The sequence below is a fragment of the Marmota monax genome, unplaced genomic scaffold (genome assembly GCF_021218885.2).
Source record: "Marmota monax isolate L192 unplaced genomic scaffold, Marmota_monax_Labrador192_F-V1.1 WCK01_AAM20220418_F8-fsc00009, whole genome shotgun sequence".
Taxonomy (NCBI): domain Eukaryota; kingdom Metazoa; phylum Chordata; class Mammalia; order Rodentia; family Sciuridae; genus Marmota; species Marmota monax.
The window spans coordinates 26,465,459-26,483,681 of record NW_026694710.1 but is presented as its reverse complement, the minus strand read 5'-3'; the positions used below and the strand labels follow the sequence as shown (position 1 = coordinate 26,483,681).

Sequence of the window (18,223 nt, the reverse complement as noted above, 5' to 3'; positions counted from 1 at the left end):
CGCGGCGGGGTAATTACGGATCTTGCCGGACGGTGATTGGTCAATCTGTCTTCATCGGGGCCTGGCATCCAATGGGCAGTGGTCCATCCGAGGCCCCGCCCTCGGGGGGGGTGGCGCGGACCGCTGGAATGCGTCACACTGGGCCCGACAGGCGCGACCCCCACCCGTGCCCCGGGCCGCTCGCCTTAGCCACGCCGCCGCCTGCGCTCAGGGTCGGAGCGGCGTCTACGCCAGTGGCCACGCTCGGGGCCGCCGCGGCGTCCTTGGGGCTGAGTTGGCCGCCCGCCCGGCGCGCGCCGCCCCGCCCCCGGCCCCTCCCCCCTCCCCGCCCCCGGTTAGGCCGGCCCCGGCGGCGACCAGAGCGGCGACGTGAAAGGCGAGCGAGGCGGCCTCCCCGGCGGCTGTCGGCGCGCACCCGCTCCCGCCCAGCCCAGCCCAGCCCAGCCCAGCGCCGAGGCCGCCGCCTGCCCCGCGGGGCCCGACGCCAGCGCTCCGGGCAGCGGCTCCAGGCCCGGCCCGCGCGTGCGCCTGGGAGCCGCGTGCCACCATCCCCAGCGGGGACTGGCCGCGCCCCGGGCACCGGGGACCCCAAGGAGTCCAGCAGAACCCGACGGGCCCGTGGCCGTGATGCCGGACGAGCTGACGGAGCCCGGGCGCGCCACGCCAGCCCGCACCTCCTCCTTTCTCATTGAAAACCTACTGGCTGCCGAGGCCAAGGGCGCGGGACGCGCTGCCCAGGGCGACGGCAGCCGCGAGGAGGAGGAAGAGGACGACGACGACGCGGAGGATGAGGACGCCGAGCAGGCGCGGCGGCGACGGCTGCAGAGGCGGCGACAGCTGCGAGCGGGCACCGGGCCTGGCGGGGAGGCGCGCGCCCGGGCGCTGCTCGGACCGGGTGCGCTGGGCCTCGGTCCCCGGCCGCCCCCCGGGCCCGGGCCGCCCTTCACTCTCGGTTGCGGAGGTGCGACGCGCTGGTACCCACGGGCACACGGCTACGGAGGCGGCCTCAGTCCCGACAGTGAGTGAGGGCGCCCGGAGGGATGGACCAGGCGGTGGGGCTTGGCTTCCCCTCCGCATTCGTTTGGAGACTTCGGGCTGGTTGCCGCCCTTTGTGCTCCCCCCTCCCTTATTTGTAATAAAGTCTGGGTGGTGTGGGGTCCCACGGAGCCCCTTGCTGGGCGAGTTTGGAAGCTCTCTTCCTGAGCAGGGGTCAGAGATGGAGCTGCACCCATGGCCTGGTCTAAGGAGGCAGGGAGCTGACGAGAGGGGTCCCCTATCCGGAACTACAGACTGCTGGAGGAGAGAGAGAGTGAAATCACACAGGGAAAGAGAGGAGAAGGGAGAGAGGGGTGGGAGAAAAGAAAACGGAAGGATGGAGGAAGAAGGAGGAATGTGGTAAGAGGAAAATGGGGGACCGCCAAAAAATCTATAGCATCGACACATGTGTGTGTATTGTATATGTGTCCACCCGTGAGAGGAAAGTGAGCCAATGGAGGGAGGACAGAGGGAGGGCCAGCAAAGTTGGATCCCTGAAAAAATAACGGGGGCGCTGAGCAGAAGGTGCCGTGTTGCCGGGGCCTCTCCCCCTCTTTCGCCCCACATTCCTCTTTTCCTCCACTCTGTGGGGTGGGCTGAATGGAGGGAGCTTCTACCATAGTAGCAGTGTCTCCCAGAGTCCCGTTTCCTTAGTGCCAGCTTTAGATGGAGACGGGGGCAGGGCCTAGTCCTCTCCCAGGGCCCTCCTGGGTCCCAGAGCTGTGCCAGGCAAGCGGGGGTGGGGGGGGGCTGCTCTGAAGCCCCTAGTCCAACCCTCCTGCATCGTCTCTGCCTCCCCCGCCAGCCTTTGTTTCCTGGTGAGACCTCAGAGACAGGGCAGGGGTTTCTCAGCGCCAGAACCCACTCGTGCCTGGCATTCTGAATCTTGAGTTCTGCCCCCTCTGCCAGGGTTGCTGCCACCCCTATGAACCTACCCTTTGGAGGGAGAGCCCTGGAAGAAGGATCAAGAAAGCCGTTTAACCCCCAGCCCCACTTTGCCAGCCCCTCTTCCAAACTGTTTTCCAGGCTCAGGGCTCTGGAATCCATTTGGTATCTGTGTGCATGCCTGTGTGTTCTGGGGGAGTAAGCAGCCCCTCTCCCTGTTTGAATAATCCCCTTCTTGGTTTGGGAGTGACCCCCTTGCAAAAAGACCCACATCTCAGAGCCCAAAATACCCAGACACCCCACCCTCTTAATGTAAATTTGAGCAGTGCTTCGGTGGTTTGCTTGAAATCTGGTAATTCAATTTAGTGCCCCTCTGGGGGCGATTCTGAAAAGGATCTTGCAGGGTAATATTTGTCCTCCCCCTGCCCTGGGCCTATCCTCACCTGCAGCCCAAGCAGCAATCCCCACAGAGGCGGCTTCTTCTGATAGCTCCTTATTTCGTGCAATGCGGGTTAGGGTCCCAGTTTCACCCCAGAACAGGCAAGCCTGCTTGATGCCTGTGGGAATGTGTGTACCTCTGTTCATCTGGAGGGCTGGGTGTTGTGGGGAGGTAGGGATGGCCCAGATCTAGTGATCGGAACAACTGCAACCTGATTTCTCCGTGGGCACCAAGATGAAACATGTTGTGGGGGTTGGGTAGGGGCAGAAGCGAGATCTGCAGGGCTGGAAGAACACCATGCCAAGCCATCACACCAGCCCACTGAGGTCTGCACTGTTCACACAGGCATGCCGAGAGCTCACACTGGGGCACACCCCTTGTCCACCTGAGTCCTTGACTTCAAGGGCCAGCCAAACTCCACCTCAACCTCCGATCAGTCAACCAGGACCTGCCCTTTGGTGTGGAGGCTTCAGTGAGGGGCAGGCTGGTCCCTGCAGTGTGCGGCGCTGCCCTCTTCAGAGCATGGACTCAGTAGTCCCTGTGGGTTTTGTACCGTACCCCAAACCTGCAGGCTGAACCTCCAGCACAGAAGGTGTTTGGTTCTGGGTGGGACTGCTGGTTTCCTGGTGCTCCCTTTGAGCGGGATGGTGGCTGGACAAGGCATGCTTCTGTGGGCATCTGGGTCAGGGGTCCAAAGTATTGGGGGGGATGCCTATATCACTTAGCTGCATTTTACTTTTGAGGATTGGCTGCCTTCTTCTGGCAGATGTTTCCATGCGCGCAGGCAGGCAGACAGCGTTGTGCATCTGCTCCTGAGTGCACTGTGAGGGTCACTGCAGGCCTTTATTCCTGTGCTCGGAGGCGGCTCTGCGGGCCTGGCGGGTGTGCAAGGGTGGCTCTGTGCTTGTTTTCCTCTTTCTGGGAAGGACGTACTTCCTCTGGTCCCAGGGGTTCCTGTGGGTCTTTTGTGCCTTTCCCCAGGGCAGGCAGTGCAGCCAGGGGCAGTAGCCAGAGGGCTCCCCTGCCTTTTGTGCCTTTGCATTTTCTTTTCTCTCCCTTCCCTTCTTTCTCTGTCCTCTGGGCGTGGGTGTGCATTTCTGAGTGAGAATGTCGCACACGGTGTTGGTTTGCCACAGATCTTGGCTTTTCAGGTCCACCTCCTCCTCTTCTGCCTCCCTCCTTATTCCCACCCCGAACCTCCAGTTCTGGATGCCAGGGCCCTAATGTGCCATGTTTTCCAGCTTGAGGTGGTGGATGACCTCAAGGTGGAGGCCGCCCGGAACAAAACATTATGCACCTCTCTCCCCTGCAGCCAGTGACCGGGACTCACCGGAGACGGGCGAGGAGATGGGGCGCGCAGAGGGCGTCTGGCCGCGGGGCCCCGGGCCGGGAGCGGTGCCGCGGGAGGCAGAGGAGCTGGCGGCGCAGGGCCCGGTGGCTGGCGGGGAGGAGGCCGCGGAGCTGGCAGAGGCCCCGGCCCCCTCGGCGACCGCGGAGGCGCGCGGCGGCGGCGTCGGGGGTCGCAAGAAGAAGACGCGCACGGTCTTCTCGCGCAGCCAGGTCTTCCAGCTGGAGTCCACCTTCGACCTGAAGCGCTACCTGAGCAGCGCGGAGCGCGCCGGCCTCGCCGCCTCGCTGCAGCTCACCGAGACCCAGGTCAAGATCTGGTTCCAGAACCGTCGCAACAAGTGGAAGCGGCAGCTGGCCGCCGAGCTGGAGGCCGCCAGCCTGTCCCCGCCCGGCGCGCAGCGCCTGGTCCGCGTGCCGGTGCTCTACCACGAAAGCCCCTCGGCCTCGGCCGGCGCCGGTCCCCCGGCTGCGCTGCCCTTCCCGCTGGCTCCCCCGGCGCCCGCGCCGCCCCCGCCGCTGCTCGGCTTCTCCGGAGCCCTGGCCTACCCGCTGGCCGCCTTCCCCACCGCTGCCTCCGTGCCCTTTCTGCGGGCGCAGATGCCGGGCCTGGTGTGAGCCTCTGTGAGCCCGCCGCTGGCCAGCATCCTCCCCAGGTTGCTGCAGACCCCTGTGGACCCGCAGTGAAGGTGGCGGTGGGTGCAGGGCGCGGTTCGATCGGGGCGGGTGGCCTCCTAGGGCCGCCTCTGTACCTCAGTGTCGGGCCCCAGCTGCTGTTCGGAGCCCCTCCAGAATGTACCAGGGCCGCTCCCCAAGCAGCTGCGGAGAGGGGCCATAGGAAGACAATCAGCCGCAGGCCGGGGCCAGGCCTGGCAAAGCGGGGCTCCTGCCTTTAGGGCCCGCAGCAGCAGCAACAGCAAACTTCCAGCAGGCTGTCCCAGGGGCTGCGAGGTGACTGTCCCCACGCACACTGCCCCAATGCAAAATGTGCTTTCCTGGGACAAAGCAGGACCCAGAGGGCAGTCCCCGGGCAGCAAGGACTCCCCTTGCAGGAACTGACCCTCGTTTCCTAGAAGACAGGCCGGCTGGGTCTTCTCTCCTGGGCTGCAGCCTCTGTTTTCCTGGTGAAGATTTTTTTTTTAATCAATTTACTTATTGCGTATGGAATAAAAAGGGACGTTTTCTGGATGGTTTCACTGCTTTGTGATCCCCGGGCAGGGCCCTCCTCTGGTAGCAGGCTCTGTGGAGGCCCTCTCTCCCTACTTTCCCACACTGACCAGGGAACTGGGAGCCTGGGCCTGGTGAAGTGGGCAGGAGATGATGGCAGTGGGATTTGTTCCCTAAGTCCCAGCTCTGCCTCGGGGGTGATAGCCTTGGTGGCCCAGGAAGGGGGAGCAGGGAAAGCAGTGTGGTTCCCAGGAGGCAGGGGAGGCAGGAAGGAGGCTTGCAGCCTCCGCTTTCCTCCCCCGGGCACTTGGGGTTCTGAGTCCTGTTGAATTTTTCTTTGGGCCCAAACAAAACATTCGCACTCCCTGAGGGTGAGGTGAGGGCGCCCACTCCTGCTGGGGTCTCCTTCTCTGCAGCCTCCAGCACAGGGGCTCAGGGCCCAGTTACGGGCTCTTAACAAAAGCTGTTCTGATGGTCTGTGTTGCTGGGGTTGCCCTTCTCCATCAACCCAAGGCAGCTTGCTTTGGGGTGAAGGCGGAGGCTCTGCCATGTATGGACAAGGGACCCTTCATTCGATGTGATTGAGCCCAAAGCAGCAAGTCACTCAGGGCTTGAGAGGGTCACTTCTTTGCTGGACAGGGCCCCCTAGAAAACTGGCATCCCTCTCTGCCTCACTTTGGAGCAGCCCCTCCATAGCTGAGGTGAGCAGCAACTGGGGACCATACTGTGGGTCTGGGGTGCTGGAGGTGGCACCAGAAGGCCTAAGAGAAGGAGCCACAGGAAGGGCACAGTCCATCTATGTGCATGTGTCCCTGCCCCAGCCTAGTGCAAAGAGTTGGCTCCCAGAGCTCTGAGGCCCAGGAGCCTTGGGAGCTGGCGCTGCGGGGGGGCCCTGGCCTTGCGCCCACACCTTCAGCCCCCCCCCCCACTTCTCAGTCCCTCCAGGCCTGGAGTCTGGGAACCCTCGCAGTGTGGGAACTGCCCTTAACCGTGGGGAGCACCTGTTTGCCTAGCATTAAACGGTGGGGCCCTGGGTCCAATCTTCAGTGCCACAAAATGGGAAAAAGAAAACGAAACAAAAACTGTTTTCCCTGGGCTTTGGTGGGGCGGAAGATTGATGGTACACTTCAGTGAAATGATTTTACTTTCAAAAGCCTTAATCCTGGTCCATGGCCATAGAGGGTAGAGGGATATCCACAGGCAAATGTCAGACCCATCTCTCCTCCCTCCCCCTTCCCCGCTGTGCCCTCTTTAGGCTTGGTGTCCCTGGCTTTGGTCTCTCTCGTTCTTGTTCTGGTCTCATCCAGTCATGGGCACATCTCTGCCAGTCCTCCATGGACCTGCACAGCTGCTGGCAGCCATGCCCTGAGTCCAGCAGTTCCCCACAGCAGGCCATGGCCAATGCATGTCTCTGCCCCTTACCCTCCAAGCACCGGGGCCAGCAGCCCGTTGTGGATCCTTGCTGTTCTCCAGCCAAGGTCTCTGGGAATCTCAGACCACTGAGACATCTCCTGTGCCTTTTAGAATGGGACATCTAAAGCTAGATGAAGGGATATCGCTGCCTTGCAGCCATTTCATTCACTGTCTCTCGGGTGTGAGGTCCTGAGGTCCCACGGTGACCTCAGGGAGCTCCTGAGTGTGAGGGGGTCGTTGATGGCAGGTCCTGGGGCAGATCTCTTCTGTGACACCCCACACAGCCAGGCTTAAGGACGCAGGAGCAGCCACTTGAGGCAGGGGCCACGTGGCGCAGGAAGGTGAGGGCTCGGCAGGCAGGCGGTAGCCGCTGGGAACTAAGGAGGAGGTGCAGGCAGGGCCTGCGTCGTCCTCGCTCAACGCGCTGTGAACGCTAAATCAGGAGCGGCGTTTTCCCGCAGAGTTAGTAAGTCTGTCTGTAGAGCAGTTCCTGGGCTGGAGGAGCCAGGAGGCCGAAGGAAAGACTGCGACCCCGCACGGGAAAGGAGAGGGCCGGTGTCGCCGCGCTCGAGCGAAGCGCCGCGATGGAGCGAACGGATCCGAAGCTGGGCCAGCCACTAGATCTGCCTTGTCGTCATGCACGAGGCATCGCACCAGGGATGGCACAAACCAGAGACCTGACGGCTCAACACGAAGCCCACGAAGGCCTGGGGGGGCGCGGGACCAGCCTGGGGTGCGCCTGGCCCCTTGGAGCCCTGAGTTCCAGCGCCATCGATCGCGGGCGCACCTCGCCGCGATGGCTCCGCTGCTGGCAGAAGATGAATGGCTTCGATCCGTCTCCACCGCACGCCCCGCCCTCCCCAGTGGGTTCCACCCATCAGCCTCACCCTCTCTGTAAGTGAGGCCGAACTGCAGCCCCCCTGGGATGCCCAGGGCTCTGGTGCAGAGCCTCTGAACCCATTTGGGGCAAACAGGATTTGCCCCACTCCTGCCCTGGCCTTTGCCAGAACCCGTCCTACTGGCAACCCCTGATCCTCTCCAGGCCCGTTTCCCCATCACATTTATGGTGCTTGGACTGCTGGGCCTGCGGTGATTGGAGAGGGAGACAAACCGTCCCTCACACCAGCACCGTGCAGACTGCCCGCTCCAGCTCCCAGGACCCCCACTGCTGATGGGATTGGTGGCAGGATCCACCCTCTGGGGGGGCCTCTGTCCTTAGGTACACAGGAGCTGACAACAATGGCCTGAGAGAATGGGGGGAAATATGCTCCCCTCCCAGAGCCGGCACTCAGACATCTGCAGGTGGGTTATTTACCAGGAGAGCCAGGAAGGACCGCTAAGGCCTTGTGTGCTTGGAAGCTGGGTTGTCTGGGCACCGCACCCTGTCCTCAGGCAGGGCATATATGGAGTTAGAGCTGGAAAAATTCCAAGCCCAGTTCAGCCTCCAGGAGGGGGGAGGGCGGCAGACTTAGGCCTGCCCAGTTCCCCAGGTGGTCATCACCTGCCCTGCACACTTCACTCCTGGCCTCCCTGGGCTCTGTACTGAGAGCACACCGCACCCAGGGCTCACTCCTTCCTGCCTCATTCACAGCCACAGAGAGCACCTGAAAGGCACCAGGGAACTGCCTGCCTTCTAACTGGTGACCCCACCTCCCTCCCCACAGTGGCTCTTGGTGTGCACAGGCCCCCAGCTCTGTTGCTGGGAGGGCCTTGATGACCTTCCCGTTGCTCTTAAACCTGAGGCCCTCTCCTTCAGGTGGAGGTGCCCCCAGGGCTGCTGGGGATGTCTGCCAGGGCCTTGGCTCAGAGCCCACTCAGGGACCACCTCGGCTGGGTCGAGGCCAAAGAGCTGGGCACTGGCCAGGTGAGCTCTGAGAGGGAAAAGAGTGGCCTGGGTTCCCTCGCTGTTTGTGCTGTGGGTGGCTCCCAAGTGTCCTTCTTGGCTTTCTAACTTCACCCAGCTTTCTAACCCACCCCACCCCCCCGCTTTTGGTGCTGGGGATTGAACCCAGGGGCACTTTACTACTGAACTACATCCCCAGCCTTTATATTTTTTATTTTGACACAGGGTCTCACTAAGCTAAATTGGCCTGGAACCTGTGATCTTCCTGCCTCAGTCTCCCACGTCACTGGGATTACAGGTGTTTGCTACCAAGCCCTGTGGCTTCCACCTCACAACTCCTGAAAGAAACAGGTCTGAGCAGCATGGATTCTGGGCAGGGAAGCCGCCATGGAGACCAGCTGCCTGGCCAAAGCCTTGACCCTCTCCGGGCTCCCCTCCACTCCCTGAAACTTCTCCTCATCCCGCCAAATCTTGCTGTCCCTTCCTGCCTGTTACAGTCTTCCGGATGATTCCCTCTGCCACACCATCCCTTTGGTGGCCAGAGCAGACATCCACCAAGCTGCGTGCCTGCTGGAAACTGAGGTCCTCCCTGCTCAGTCTGTGAGCCAGGAGTGCTGCTGGGTGCCTGGTTCCTTCAGGTCCTTAGGTCAGTGTTGTGGTGAGACTGGAGAGCAGCTACCCTGTGCTCACAGTGCTGAGTTCCCAACTCCAACTGGCAATGGGACCAAGGGCAGAGGGAAGAGGGAGACCTGCAGGGTGGCTCAGCTTGCACCTCTCACGCACAGCCTGGCAGCAGCTGCTGCCCAGCCTCTGCTGGCTTCTGTAGCCCTTGGCCTCCGTGTTTGTTCATTTGTGTGTGTGTGTGTGTGTGTGTGTGTAAAGTATAAAAGTCACAGTGCTTGTTACTATCTGGATTGCAGTAAAGTCAAACAGAAAAGAGTTGTAATTCCACCATCAAAGTCCCAGCTTCTGAGTGTTAGACCAGGCTGTGGATGTGTTGGGAGTTGTGATTTATAGCCAAATTGCTATTTTTAGGAGTTAAAAATGCATTTATGATTTATGTATTTACTGGTGAAATGAAGTGATATCTGCATTTGCTTTAAGACATGGCAGCGAAAATAAATAGGAAAAATAAAAAGGAGAATAGAATTTGGCCAGAGGCAAATCACTGCTGAATGGGGCTGGGGCACAGGGGTTCATTATAGCACTCCCTCTACTTTTGTTTTATATTTGAAAACTTCCATAATAAAATGTTTTTAAAAACAACCCTGGAATCATAAGGGCCCTTTGCACCTGGCGTGTTCATCCCGCTAAAGGGGCTGTTCTACTCCAGGTTTATTTTCACCCCACCGGGGTTCCATCGGGGTTGTTTGCACCCAGCTTTTTTTCTTAGCCAGAGTATGTACATCAAAACCCATTAATTCAGTGTCTGTAAAACTATCTCAGTCTCAAACATTCCTCTTTTTCCACTTGGCTTTGCTGGTCCCCACCCTTCCCCAACTGGTCCCGATGCTCCCCAGGGATTCCCCACCCCGGTTGCAGGGGGGCCATGCATCACCTTTGAGGGACAGGCTTCTGAGATCGCCTATGATGGATAAGGGGTTTATAACCACGAAAGGTCGGCGAGCACCTCCTCTGCCTCCTACACCGCTAAAGTCCCTAAGCAGCCAGAGTGGGATCCTGATGGAGGCACGTTTTGGGATACTGAGCCAAGCGGTGGCCTCTCTGGTTCCGGGTTCGTGGGTTTGGTTTCTTGGCATTTCTTCGACGCACCTTGGGAGAACTTGGGTTGGCAGCACCGGAGAGGAGAAGGAGAGGGGCTGAGCGGGGCTGGGTGAGGCTGGGTGGCCCAGGGCTGGGGTGCGAAGCGCCTGAAGGGCAAATGGAGAAGGGTTTCCATCCAGGACAGACCACCTGGAAAAGCCCCAGGTCCTGGGGTGTCAGGGTCCAAGTGCGAGACCCCAGGAGAAGTCAGCCAGGGCGACAAGGTGCACGCCGAGAACTCTACAATGACACGCTCCAGTCCAGAACTGCCTCTCCCCAGGCCTCTCCAGCCAGGTAGAAGGGCGCCAGGCAAAGGCTGGTGGTGCGCACGATCCTGGCGGTGCCGGGGTGTCCCGGGCTCTGTCTGCCCGGCTCCGCGGCTGGCTCTGACTTTCGGCTTTAGTCGGCCTCCACTTCCCAGACTTTTTTCTCTGAATTCTCTCGGATCTCTTCCCTCTTCTCGGTGGCAGGATTCCGGCCGCGTTACGTCTGTCCCCGCTGACCACGGTCCCTTTTGTCCCATTGATCCCTCTCTTGGACCTGATTCTTCCCCTTCGGACGGTCCCAGAGGAGGTCAGAGCCTATATATTTCTTTGCCAAGACGCTCCTTGGCTTAAGCCGCTGGAAGAGCGGGCTCCAGGCGGGGCCCGCTCTGTTCCTGGTCGGCCCAGACCCCACGTCGCCCGACTGGGCTGCGAGAATCGCGGCCGCAGCTTCTCCTACCCGCCCGGCACCTGCCCTGCCGGGGTCCTCCAGTCGGGCGCATCCTCTCGGGGCCTGCTTTGCCAGCAGGTAGATGAAGGTGAGGACGCCCGGGCTTCCCGGGCTGCGGAGCTAGACCGAGCAGAGACTCCCGCTCGGCGCCTGCTCCAGCGGCGCCCGCTCGGCCGCGACTCCGACCCGCGGGCGCGGAGCGGCTCCCCACCCCCACCGCGCGGGCCGCGGGCGTCGGCGCGCAAGGCCAAGGCCTCCCGGGACCTTCGAGGCTCGCGGCCCTCCGGGGTGCCCCGCCCCACCGCACCGTCCTTCCGGCCCTGCCCCCACCCTCCCAGCCGGCGCCCCGGCCCCCTCCCTGCCCCCAGCCTGGCTCACCTGGCGTCTCTCCGGCGTCTCCGAGTCTGGCTCAGCCTTCGGGCCCCGCCCCTCGCTTCTCACCTCGCCCCTTCCCGCTCCCCCTCTCCTGCCCAGCCCTTCGCCCTTCGGGCTCTGTGCGGCTGCTGCGTCCGGATCCGCGCTACCCCCAGAGCAGGGCGCGGAGCTGGAGTCAGGGCTGGAGCTGGGGCCTGGAGGGCGGCGTCTGCCCGGCCCGGAGGAGGCTGGAGGAGCCCAGCTGGTGGCAGGCAGGTGGAGGCGGAGGCAGCCTCTAGTCTTGACCTTTGGCGGGAGGGGGAGGGGTGGCGCCGTCTCGGCCCACCATCTCAGAGATGGGTGCGGCGTTAAGATCCCTGAACGTGCATTGCCCCAGCGGCCCTCTGTATGTCTTCGGAAGTCACCCCGCCTCTGCAAGCTCGGCTTGCCCATCTGTGGAGACGGTAGGCCACAGTGGTCAAATTGGTGCCATCTAACTAGATCGTGGGCTCCAGGCTTGCTGGGGGTGACAGCCTCTCAGGCTCCACCCAATTCCCACCACCACCCCTGCACCAGCGAGGCACTCAGCTCACAGGCTCCGTCCCTTCAGTTTATACCCAAGACCTTGCTGCCTAGCAGGTCTGGTTTTCTTGGTACCCCTCAGAGATCCCCACGGGCCCTGCAGCAGTCCTGCTCTCACTGGGGCACCAGGACAGCCACGCTGGACTGGATGCACCTGGGGGCCCCCAGGCACCACCCAGTCCCTGCAGGCCAGCTCAAGTGTGGCGAGGTTCTTCAATACAGCAGGTCCGCCTACGCAGCCTCCACTGGCACCTTCTTCTCTCCTTCCAGGACCCAAGCCCCCATCCTTCCTGCACTTAAATCTACTGCTCTTGCCTGTCCCCAGTGGGGACCCAGTCCATAGGCCTGTGCTCCCTGCTTCTACCACTGGACATTGCCTTCTCTCCCAACCGCCCAGCTGGCCTCGACACAGGCTTCACTGGGGTGGTGAGCAGCTCTCACACCTAACAGGGATGCTTTCTTTGGCTGGGCATTGTCTCACTAAGTCCCCACAGTAACAGGGAGGGAATGGTGTCCCCTTTTATATGTGAGGATTCCATCCTAGTTGGTCTTCACATCGCACTGACCATGAGTATGTGGAAGGACAGGCTGAGTTGGGGTGTCTTTCTAAAGGGAAAAGAAGAGAGTGCACAGGGCAGTCCCTGAGGCATCCCTTGGCTTGGGGAAGGGCAAGTTGGGTGGTGTTCTCTGCCCCGTAGTCACTCCCCTCTCCGCTTGCTCAAGCTTTCTCTCTCTCCCTCTTCCATTGAGTCACTGAGCTGGGAGTTTCCCAGGCAGAACCTCCGAGAGTCCCATACTGTAGTGCCCTCCTGGGAGTTTTCCCAAAGTCCCCCTACAGTGGAAGGCTCTCACCCAGGGCCTCACAGAGTTTGAACTGGCAGTCCCAATCCCCTAAGTCTGGGTGGCCATGTTCCAGGAGAGCAGCTGCTGGGATGCACAGTCTGGGGAGACAGTGCCAACCCAATGATGCTGATGTGCTGGTTGTGATTGAAATTGTCTATGTAGAAGACATCTTCAAAAGTTTTTGCCAGAGTCTCCTTGCATTCTAGGGATAGCCTGACTAGAGGTGGGCATGAGGGGTGCTGGCCTCTGAGCATCTTGCCTCTCGAGTAAACCCCCAGTCCCCTGAAAGAGATCTGTGCCAGGCCCAGCCTTTACTTTTATGCACCCTTCTTACAGAAAAGCCCAATATAGCCCCAAGAAGGGAGAGATGGCTACTCAAAAGAGGAACCCTTGCCACCTTCCTCCTGTTCCCTTCTGCTTCTGGATGCTCCCAGACCCTGGTGGAGTGATGTTCTGAGCTAAGGACCCCAAGACTTTAACTCCTTGTTTGCTGAGGCTCAGTGTTATTAAGCTGACTGGGGTGCAGAGTGGGCCTCCCAGGGGTGCCTTCTCGGGCTTGGTTGGGAGCCGGGCGCCGCAGCCCGCCGGCCTGTGCCTGGAGGACTCCCGCGGCAGCGGCTGCTCAGAGAGCTGCCAGGCAGGGGCCGGGCCTCTCCGCGCAGACCTCAGCCTCCCCCGGGCTGCTCCTCCGGGCCAGAGCCGAGGCCAGAGGCCAGTGAGGGTCTGGGGCCCCGCTGCCAGGCCAGGAGCGCAGGCGGGCGGCGCGGCGGTGGCCTTCTGGGGCAAGTTCCCTGAAGCCGCTCTCCTCTGCTTCTTCGCTGGGCGCGTCCCCGCAGCTCCCTCGGCTCACGTGGCCTCCCAATCTCGGGCGGGGACCCCTTTCCTCCTTCCCTCCCTTCCTTCCCCGGAGCGGCTCTCGAGGCTCCAGCTCCGCGCGGAACCGCAGCGTCAGCACATCCGGGCCTCGCTCGCTTGGGTTTGAATTTGTTTCTGAAATCGCGAAAATCCATTTCCCCCCAACGGGCGGGAACCTGGCGGAGCGCGGCCCCGCCGGCCCGGGCGGCATCGATCCCGCTCGCACAGCCCACCGCATTAGCCCTGACGGCTTAGCTGACGGCTGGCTCATCTTCTTTTTCGTTAAAAGCCGCCCCTCGGCCCTCGCCCTCCTCCGCCTCCTCCCTGGGGCGCCCCAAGCCCGGCGCTTTAGGGAGGCGCGGCCCCTGGAACTGGGCGTAGGCGCAGTAGAGGTGCGCTCTCCCCGACCAGGCAGGGCTGGACCCTCGGCGACCTTGTGCGGTCCCTGCCGCAAAACGGGCACAGCTTAGACACGATCCAAGTAGGGACTTCCGAAGACTCAGCCCCGGCAGCGCCGAGGACCGGTCGGCGGGAAGCGGGCCTGGCGCTCCGCTGCCGTGCGGTCCTCGGGAGGCCGAGGCCAGGACGGGCCAAAGAGCGCGCGGGAGCCTCGGGGGAAGGAGAGCCAGAGACAGCTTCCCACCCCCCTACTCGGGGAGGAGGCGGTTGGCAAAGAGATCGCCGCCCGGGCCTGCGAGAGGGGTCAAGGCCCAGGTGGCCGTTCCTCCCAGGGCGACGCTCCACCCCGCCCCGGCCTCAGGCCTCAAGGCTACTGCAGGACAGGGCGTGGGCGGCGTTCGGGATCCCAAGTAAATGCTGTTCGTTGTAGAAAATTGAGAAAATAGGAGCAAGGGCGGTGGAAGCACCCCAAGCACCCCGTATTCATTACCCGCACAAAGCCAGAATTTTCAGTGAAGTGTTGTCCGCATTATTCTTTTGTTTTTAAAAGGCGATGTATTGGGATGGCACAAAATTCGAACGTAGACCCGGGCAAACTTACGAAGTCTCCTCCGTAACGAACGGGAGGGGAGTCCCCCGCGCCAGCCAAGAAAGGCGCAAACCCAGGGAGCGCAATGCAGGACCTGCGCAGCCGCCCTGCCGAGCCTTTTCCGAACCCGGGCTGGGGGTGTACTGTGTGCCTCGCATGTGTGGTGCCCTGGGTTCAATCCCCAGTGCCGGCGGTGGGGGGCATTTCCACACAGGTGCCTAGAAGATTGAAATTGAGAAACCAGGGCTGTGGGGCGCAGCCCCGCTTAGGGCTTAACCTTCAGGAGGCCCTGTTTTGAGACCCAGCACCAAAATGAAAAGATAAATAAATACACAGACAGACCCAGTTCACCTTCTACCCTCTTCAGTTTTACCAAGCTTTCTTATGCACATAATTCACAATGTCCTCTGCTACAACAGTAGAGGAATGACCATCAACAAGATTCCCAAGCACTCTCCAGGGACAGACCTCCCTGGTAACCCTGTGCGGCTACTGTGTGTGTTTTGCACAACCACACACACTAGGGAAGTCAACATTTCTTAACTCTGCCAGGTGGCCAGGTATCCTTCCATGGCGCCCACGCCTCTCGGGCGGGTGCCACTCCCACCACCCAGACAGCTGAGGGTCCCCTGATGTGGCTTCACTTGGGTTCTCTGCAGTCACTGCTGGTTCTTGCCTCTTTCCCTTTGCGACTGGGAGCCCCTGGGGACAGGAATCAGGCTGTCGCCCCAGCAGACCGCTAGTTGTTGAGTAAACTGGAGAAGAGCTCAGTTCCCAGGCCGCCCCCACCCCGTGGCGCCCACCCCGTGGCGCCCACGGCCATCAGCTGGGGTCCAATTCAGAGCCAAGAGGAGCCCAGCTGTGCTGCTGAAGCCAGACTCTGGCAAGTTCCCTGCGTTGAAGCCAGTGAGGCCCCTGCAGAGGGGCCTGTTCTGGCTCCTCCTGGGGGTCCGCTGCACAGGGACCCCTGAAGCCGCACAGCTGCCTCCTGCATGGCAGACATAGGGCGAAATCCAGTGCGTCGCAGGCAGGCATTGGGCTCAGTGTTTATTGGCACCTTTTCCCATTTCTGGATGTATAGTCATCTCAGAATGTAAAATCCAACACGTGCAGCTCGCTGCTGTTATGGATACAAACAAAAACAGTTGGACTGTTGCTGGACCATGTTGGAATTATTATGCTTACTTTATATTCCCTGCTTTTATTTTTTATTTTATTTTACTTATTTATTTAGTTGCTGGGGATTGAACCCCGAGATGCTTTACCACTGAGCTACTTCCCCACCCCTTTTAAAATTCTTTCATTTAGAGACAGAGACTTGCTGAGTTGCATAGGGCCTCACTAAGTTGCTGAGGCTGGCCTTGAATCGTGATCCTCCTGCCTCAGCCTCCGAGCCTCTGGGACCACAGGTGTGACCACTGTGCTCAACTTATACTCCTGCTTTTTTTTTTTTTTTTTTTTTTTGGTGGTACTGTGCTGGGGATTGAACCCAGGGCCTTATGCATGTGAGGCAAGCTCTCTACCGACTGAGTTGTATCCCCAGCCCCTATACTCCTGTTTTAAACATGTTCTCCATATCGTTCAGTATTGGTTAGGGTTCTCCAGAGAAAGAGAACCAATAGAATACAACAGACCCAGAGAGGGAGGGGCAGGGAGAGAGGGGCAGAGAGATGATGGAGCACGTGAGTGATTTTATGAAACTGGCTCGTGTGGCTGTGTGGTGTGGCAAGGCCAAAACTGGTGGGCAGATGTGCAGGCTGGAGATTCAGGCAGCAGTGGGTGCAGGGGTGCTGGGTGTGGGTCCCACTGAGAGCAGACCGGGGCCAGGAGGGTTTCTGGCTTGCAGTCTCCAGGGAGTCCCTCTGTGGGGAGAGCCCCCACCTTTGCTCACCAGGCCTCTGACCAATTAGATGAGGCGGCTGAGCGAGCATTGCTCAAAGTCTCTGATTTCACTGTCCATCACAGCTAGAAACTTCCTTCCCAGTGACCTCTAGATGCTTGGACACCCCATCCCAGCCACAGTGACGTTGATCTTGAAGCTTCCTTGTGAATTCTGACCTCTTCCCTCTAAAATAGAGCCCACAGGGTGCCCCGGAGCTGGCATTTCCAGATGGTAGCCAGCGTGTAGGTCCATCTGGGCTCCTCTGCGGGCCCTGAGCTCTCAGTCCCGTGCTGTTGGGCACCCGCCCCTCCAGGGGCAGGGCCAGCCCTGGGGGCCCATGCTCAGGGCTGGAGAAGCAAACTGCACTCCTGGGGCCAGGGAGGTTCCCCCTGTGTCTGCTGCCCAGAGGGAGAGCTCTGAGGGCCAGGAGCGGGAGTGTCCATTACACCCAGGGAAGGAAGCCCAGGGAGAGGGCCCCCCGGTGGAGCTGGGTCTCCCATCATTCAAGCAGCAGCAGCAGAGTGGACAGGAGGAAGTAGTTACTTTCTGGGGCTCTTGGGATGCAAGTGTAGAATTAAGAGGCTTTATAACAAGTTCCCAAGCCCTGGTTTTATCTGCCCTGGGGGGGGGGGAGTGGAGCCGCTGTCCCCTGCTGCCTCATACCAGCTGAACCCTTTGACTCAGCCAGAGGCACTGCCCTTGCAGCTCAGGCTGGTCACTGGATGGGATTCTGAGCAGCCGTGTAAGGAGGAGCTCTGGGTGCAACTTCCAGAACCTTCTTTAGCAGCAGGTGGAGTGTCCCTCCCGCCTTCCCTCCCCTTCCTGGTTGCCATGGAAAGGGTGTGGGGTGTAATGGCCAGATGAGGACACATTGCTGAGAGCAAGCAGAGCCTCCCACAGGAGGAACTGCATCCCCGAAGACCCAGGGCAGAGCCATCCAACCCCTTGGACTGTCACCAGCATGAATAATCACATGAGGGACAAATCAGACCTATCTTACATAAGCCACCGTGACTTGGCTCCTACTGAAGAAACAATCAATGCCCTAATAGTACAGGAGGCCATTCTAAGCTGGGCCTGCACAGGGGCTGTGAGTGGCCTGTTCCCTCTGCAAACAGGTGGCCTGTCCTTCCCACTCCTCACCCAGCCGACGCCCACTACACTCATCTAGTCATGTGCCCATTTAGTGTCAGGCCTGACCCAGGGGGGACTTCGGAACAGGGTGGTAGGGAGGCTCTGGGGCCGGGGCCAGGGCCAAGGAGGCCCAGAGAGCGGGCCCAGGAGCTGGGACATGGGTGGGACTGTCCCTCTGTCACTTGCCTGCCACCTTTCCATTGGGCCCATGGGGCAGGAGGCAAGGGCAGGACCTCACCTGAGACCCCAGTGAGGGTGGGGAGGGGCTGCTGCCCGCCGTGCCCAGGCCGTGCCCAGGCCCTGCACCACCTCCGGAAGAGGCTGCTATGGCTGTGGCCCTGGAAGGCCCTGCCTGATTCTGTCCCCTGCAGCCCTGAGGGCAGGCAGAAGGGGGCGGGCCAGGGTGGCCAGAGTGGCTGGGGGACGCCCTGGGAATCAGGGCTCCGCAGGCACAGGTTGCATCTGCTTGTGAATGCCCCGGGCAGCAGCGGCCAAGGCACAGATAGCAGACTTCTGTCTGGAGGCCGCAAGCCTAGGTCCTCCTGGGCTCCAAGGCAGGCAGGGTGTCCTGCCTCTGCAGGCTCTGCCAGCTGCCTGCTGCAGACACGGCCGCTGCCTCCTGCATCTCCTCGACAGCTTCCTGCTGTGCCTGTCTGTGCCCACATGTCCCCTTTTCTGAGGCCTCGGGCCCCATGGCATGGCCCCTGGGCCTCCCTCTCCTTAAGCACCTCTGTGAAGATGCCATTTCCAGATTGGGCCACATTCAGGGTGCAGGTGGGATGGTCAGTTCATGACGGCTGCCTGGCTGTGCCTTGGAGTGGGATGCTGAGGCTCTGGGGAACGGGAGCCTGGTCGCCGCAGCAGAGGAGGAGGGGACCCTCTCGTGTGCCCTCACCCATAAACCCTGCTGCTCTTTGATCAGGAAGGGGAATGTCCCCTGCTGAGGGCAAGTTGGAGGGCTCCCTGCACTGGGGCAGC

General features: G+C 60.9%; 1 protein-coding gene across 1 annotated transcript; it reads left to right on the top strand.

Annotated features, from left to right (window-relative positions):
* The first annotated feature begins 513 nt into the window (after nucleotides 1–513).
* Nucleotides 514–4,894, top strand: Hmx1 (H6 family homeobox 1). The gene is made up of 2 exons (XM_046423828.2): nucleotides 514–1,018; nucleotides 3,672–4,894. The coding sequence occupies exons 1-2, from the start codon at nucleotides 628–630 to the stop codon at nucleotides 4,322–4,324; spliced, it is 1,044 nt and encodes a 347-aa protein (XP_046279784.1). The 5' UTR covers nucleotides 514–627; the 3' UTR covers nucleotides 4,325–4,894.
* The last annotated feature ends 13,329 nt before the right edge of the window (nucleotides 4,895–18,223 follow it).

What these genes read in the sequence shown, in the direction of transcription:
- Hmx1 (XM_046423828.2), top strand. Translation starts at nt 628, where the DNA reads ATGCCGGACGAGCTGACGGAGCCCGGGCGCGCCACGCCAGCCCGCACC. An exon ending in AGGCGGCCTCAGTCCCGACA is followed by an intron (nt 1,019 to 3,671) that starts GTGAGTGAGGGC and finishes TCTCCCCTGCAG; the next exon opens with CCAGTGACCGGGACTCACCG.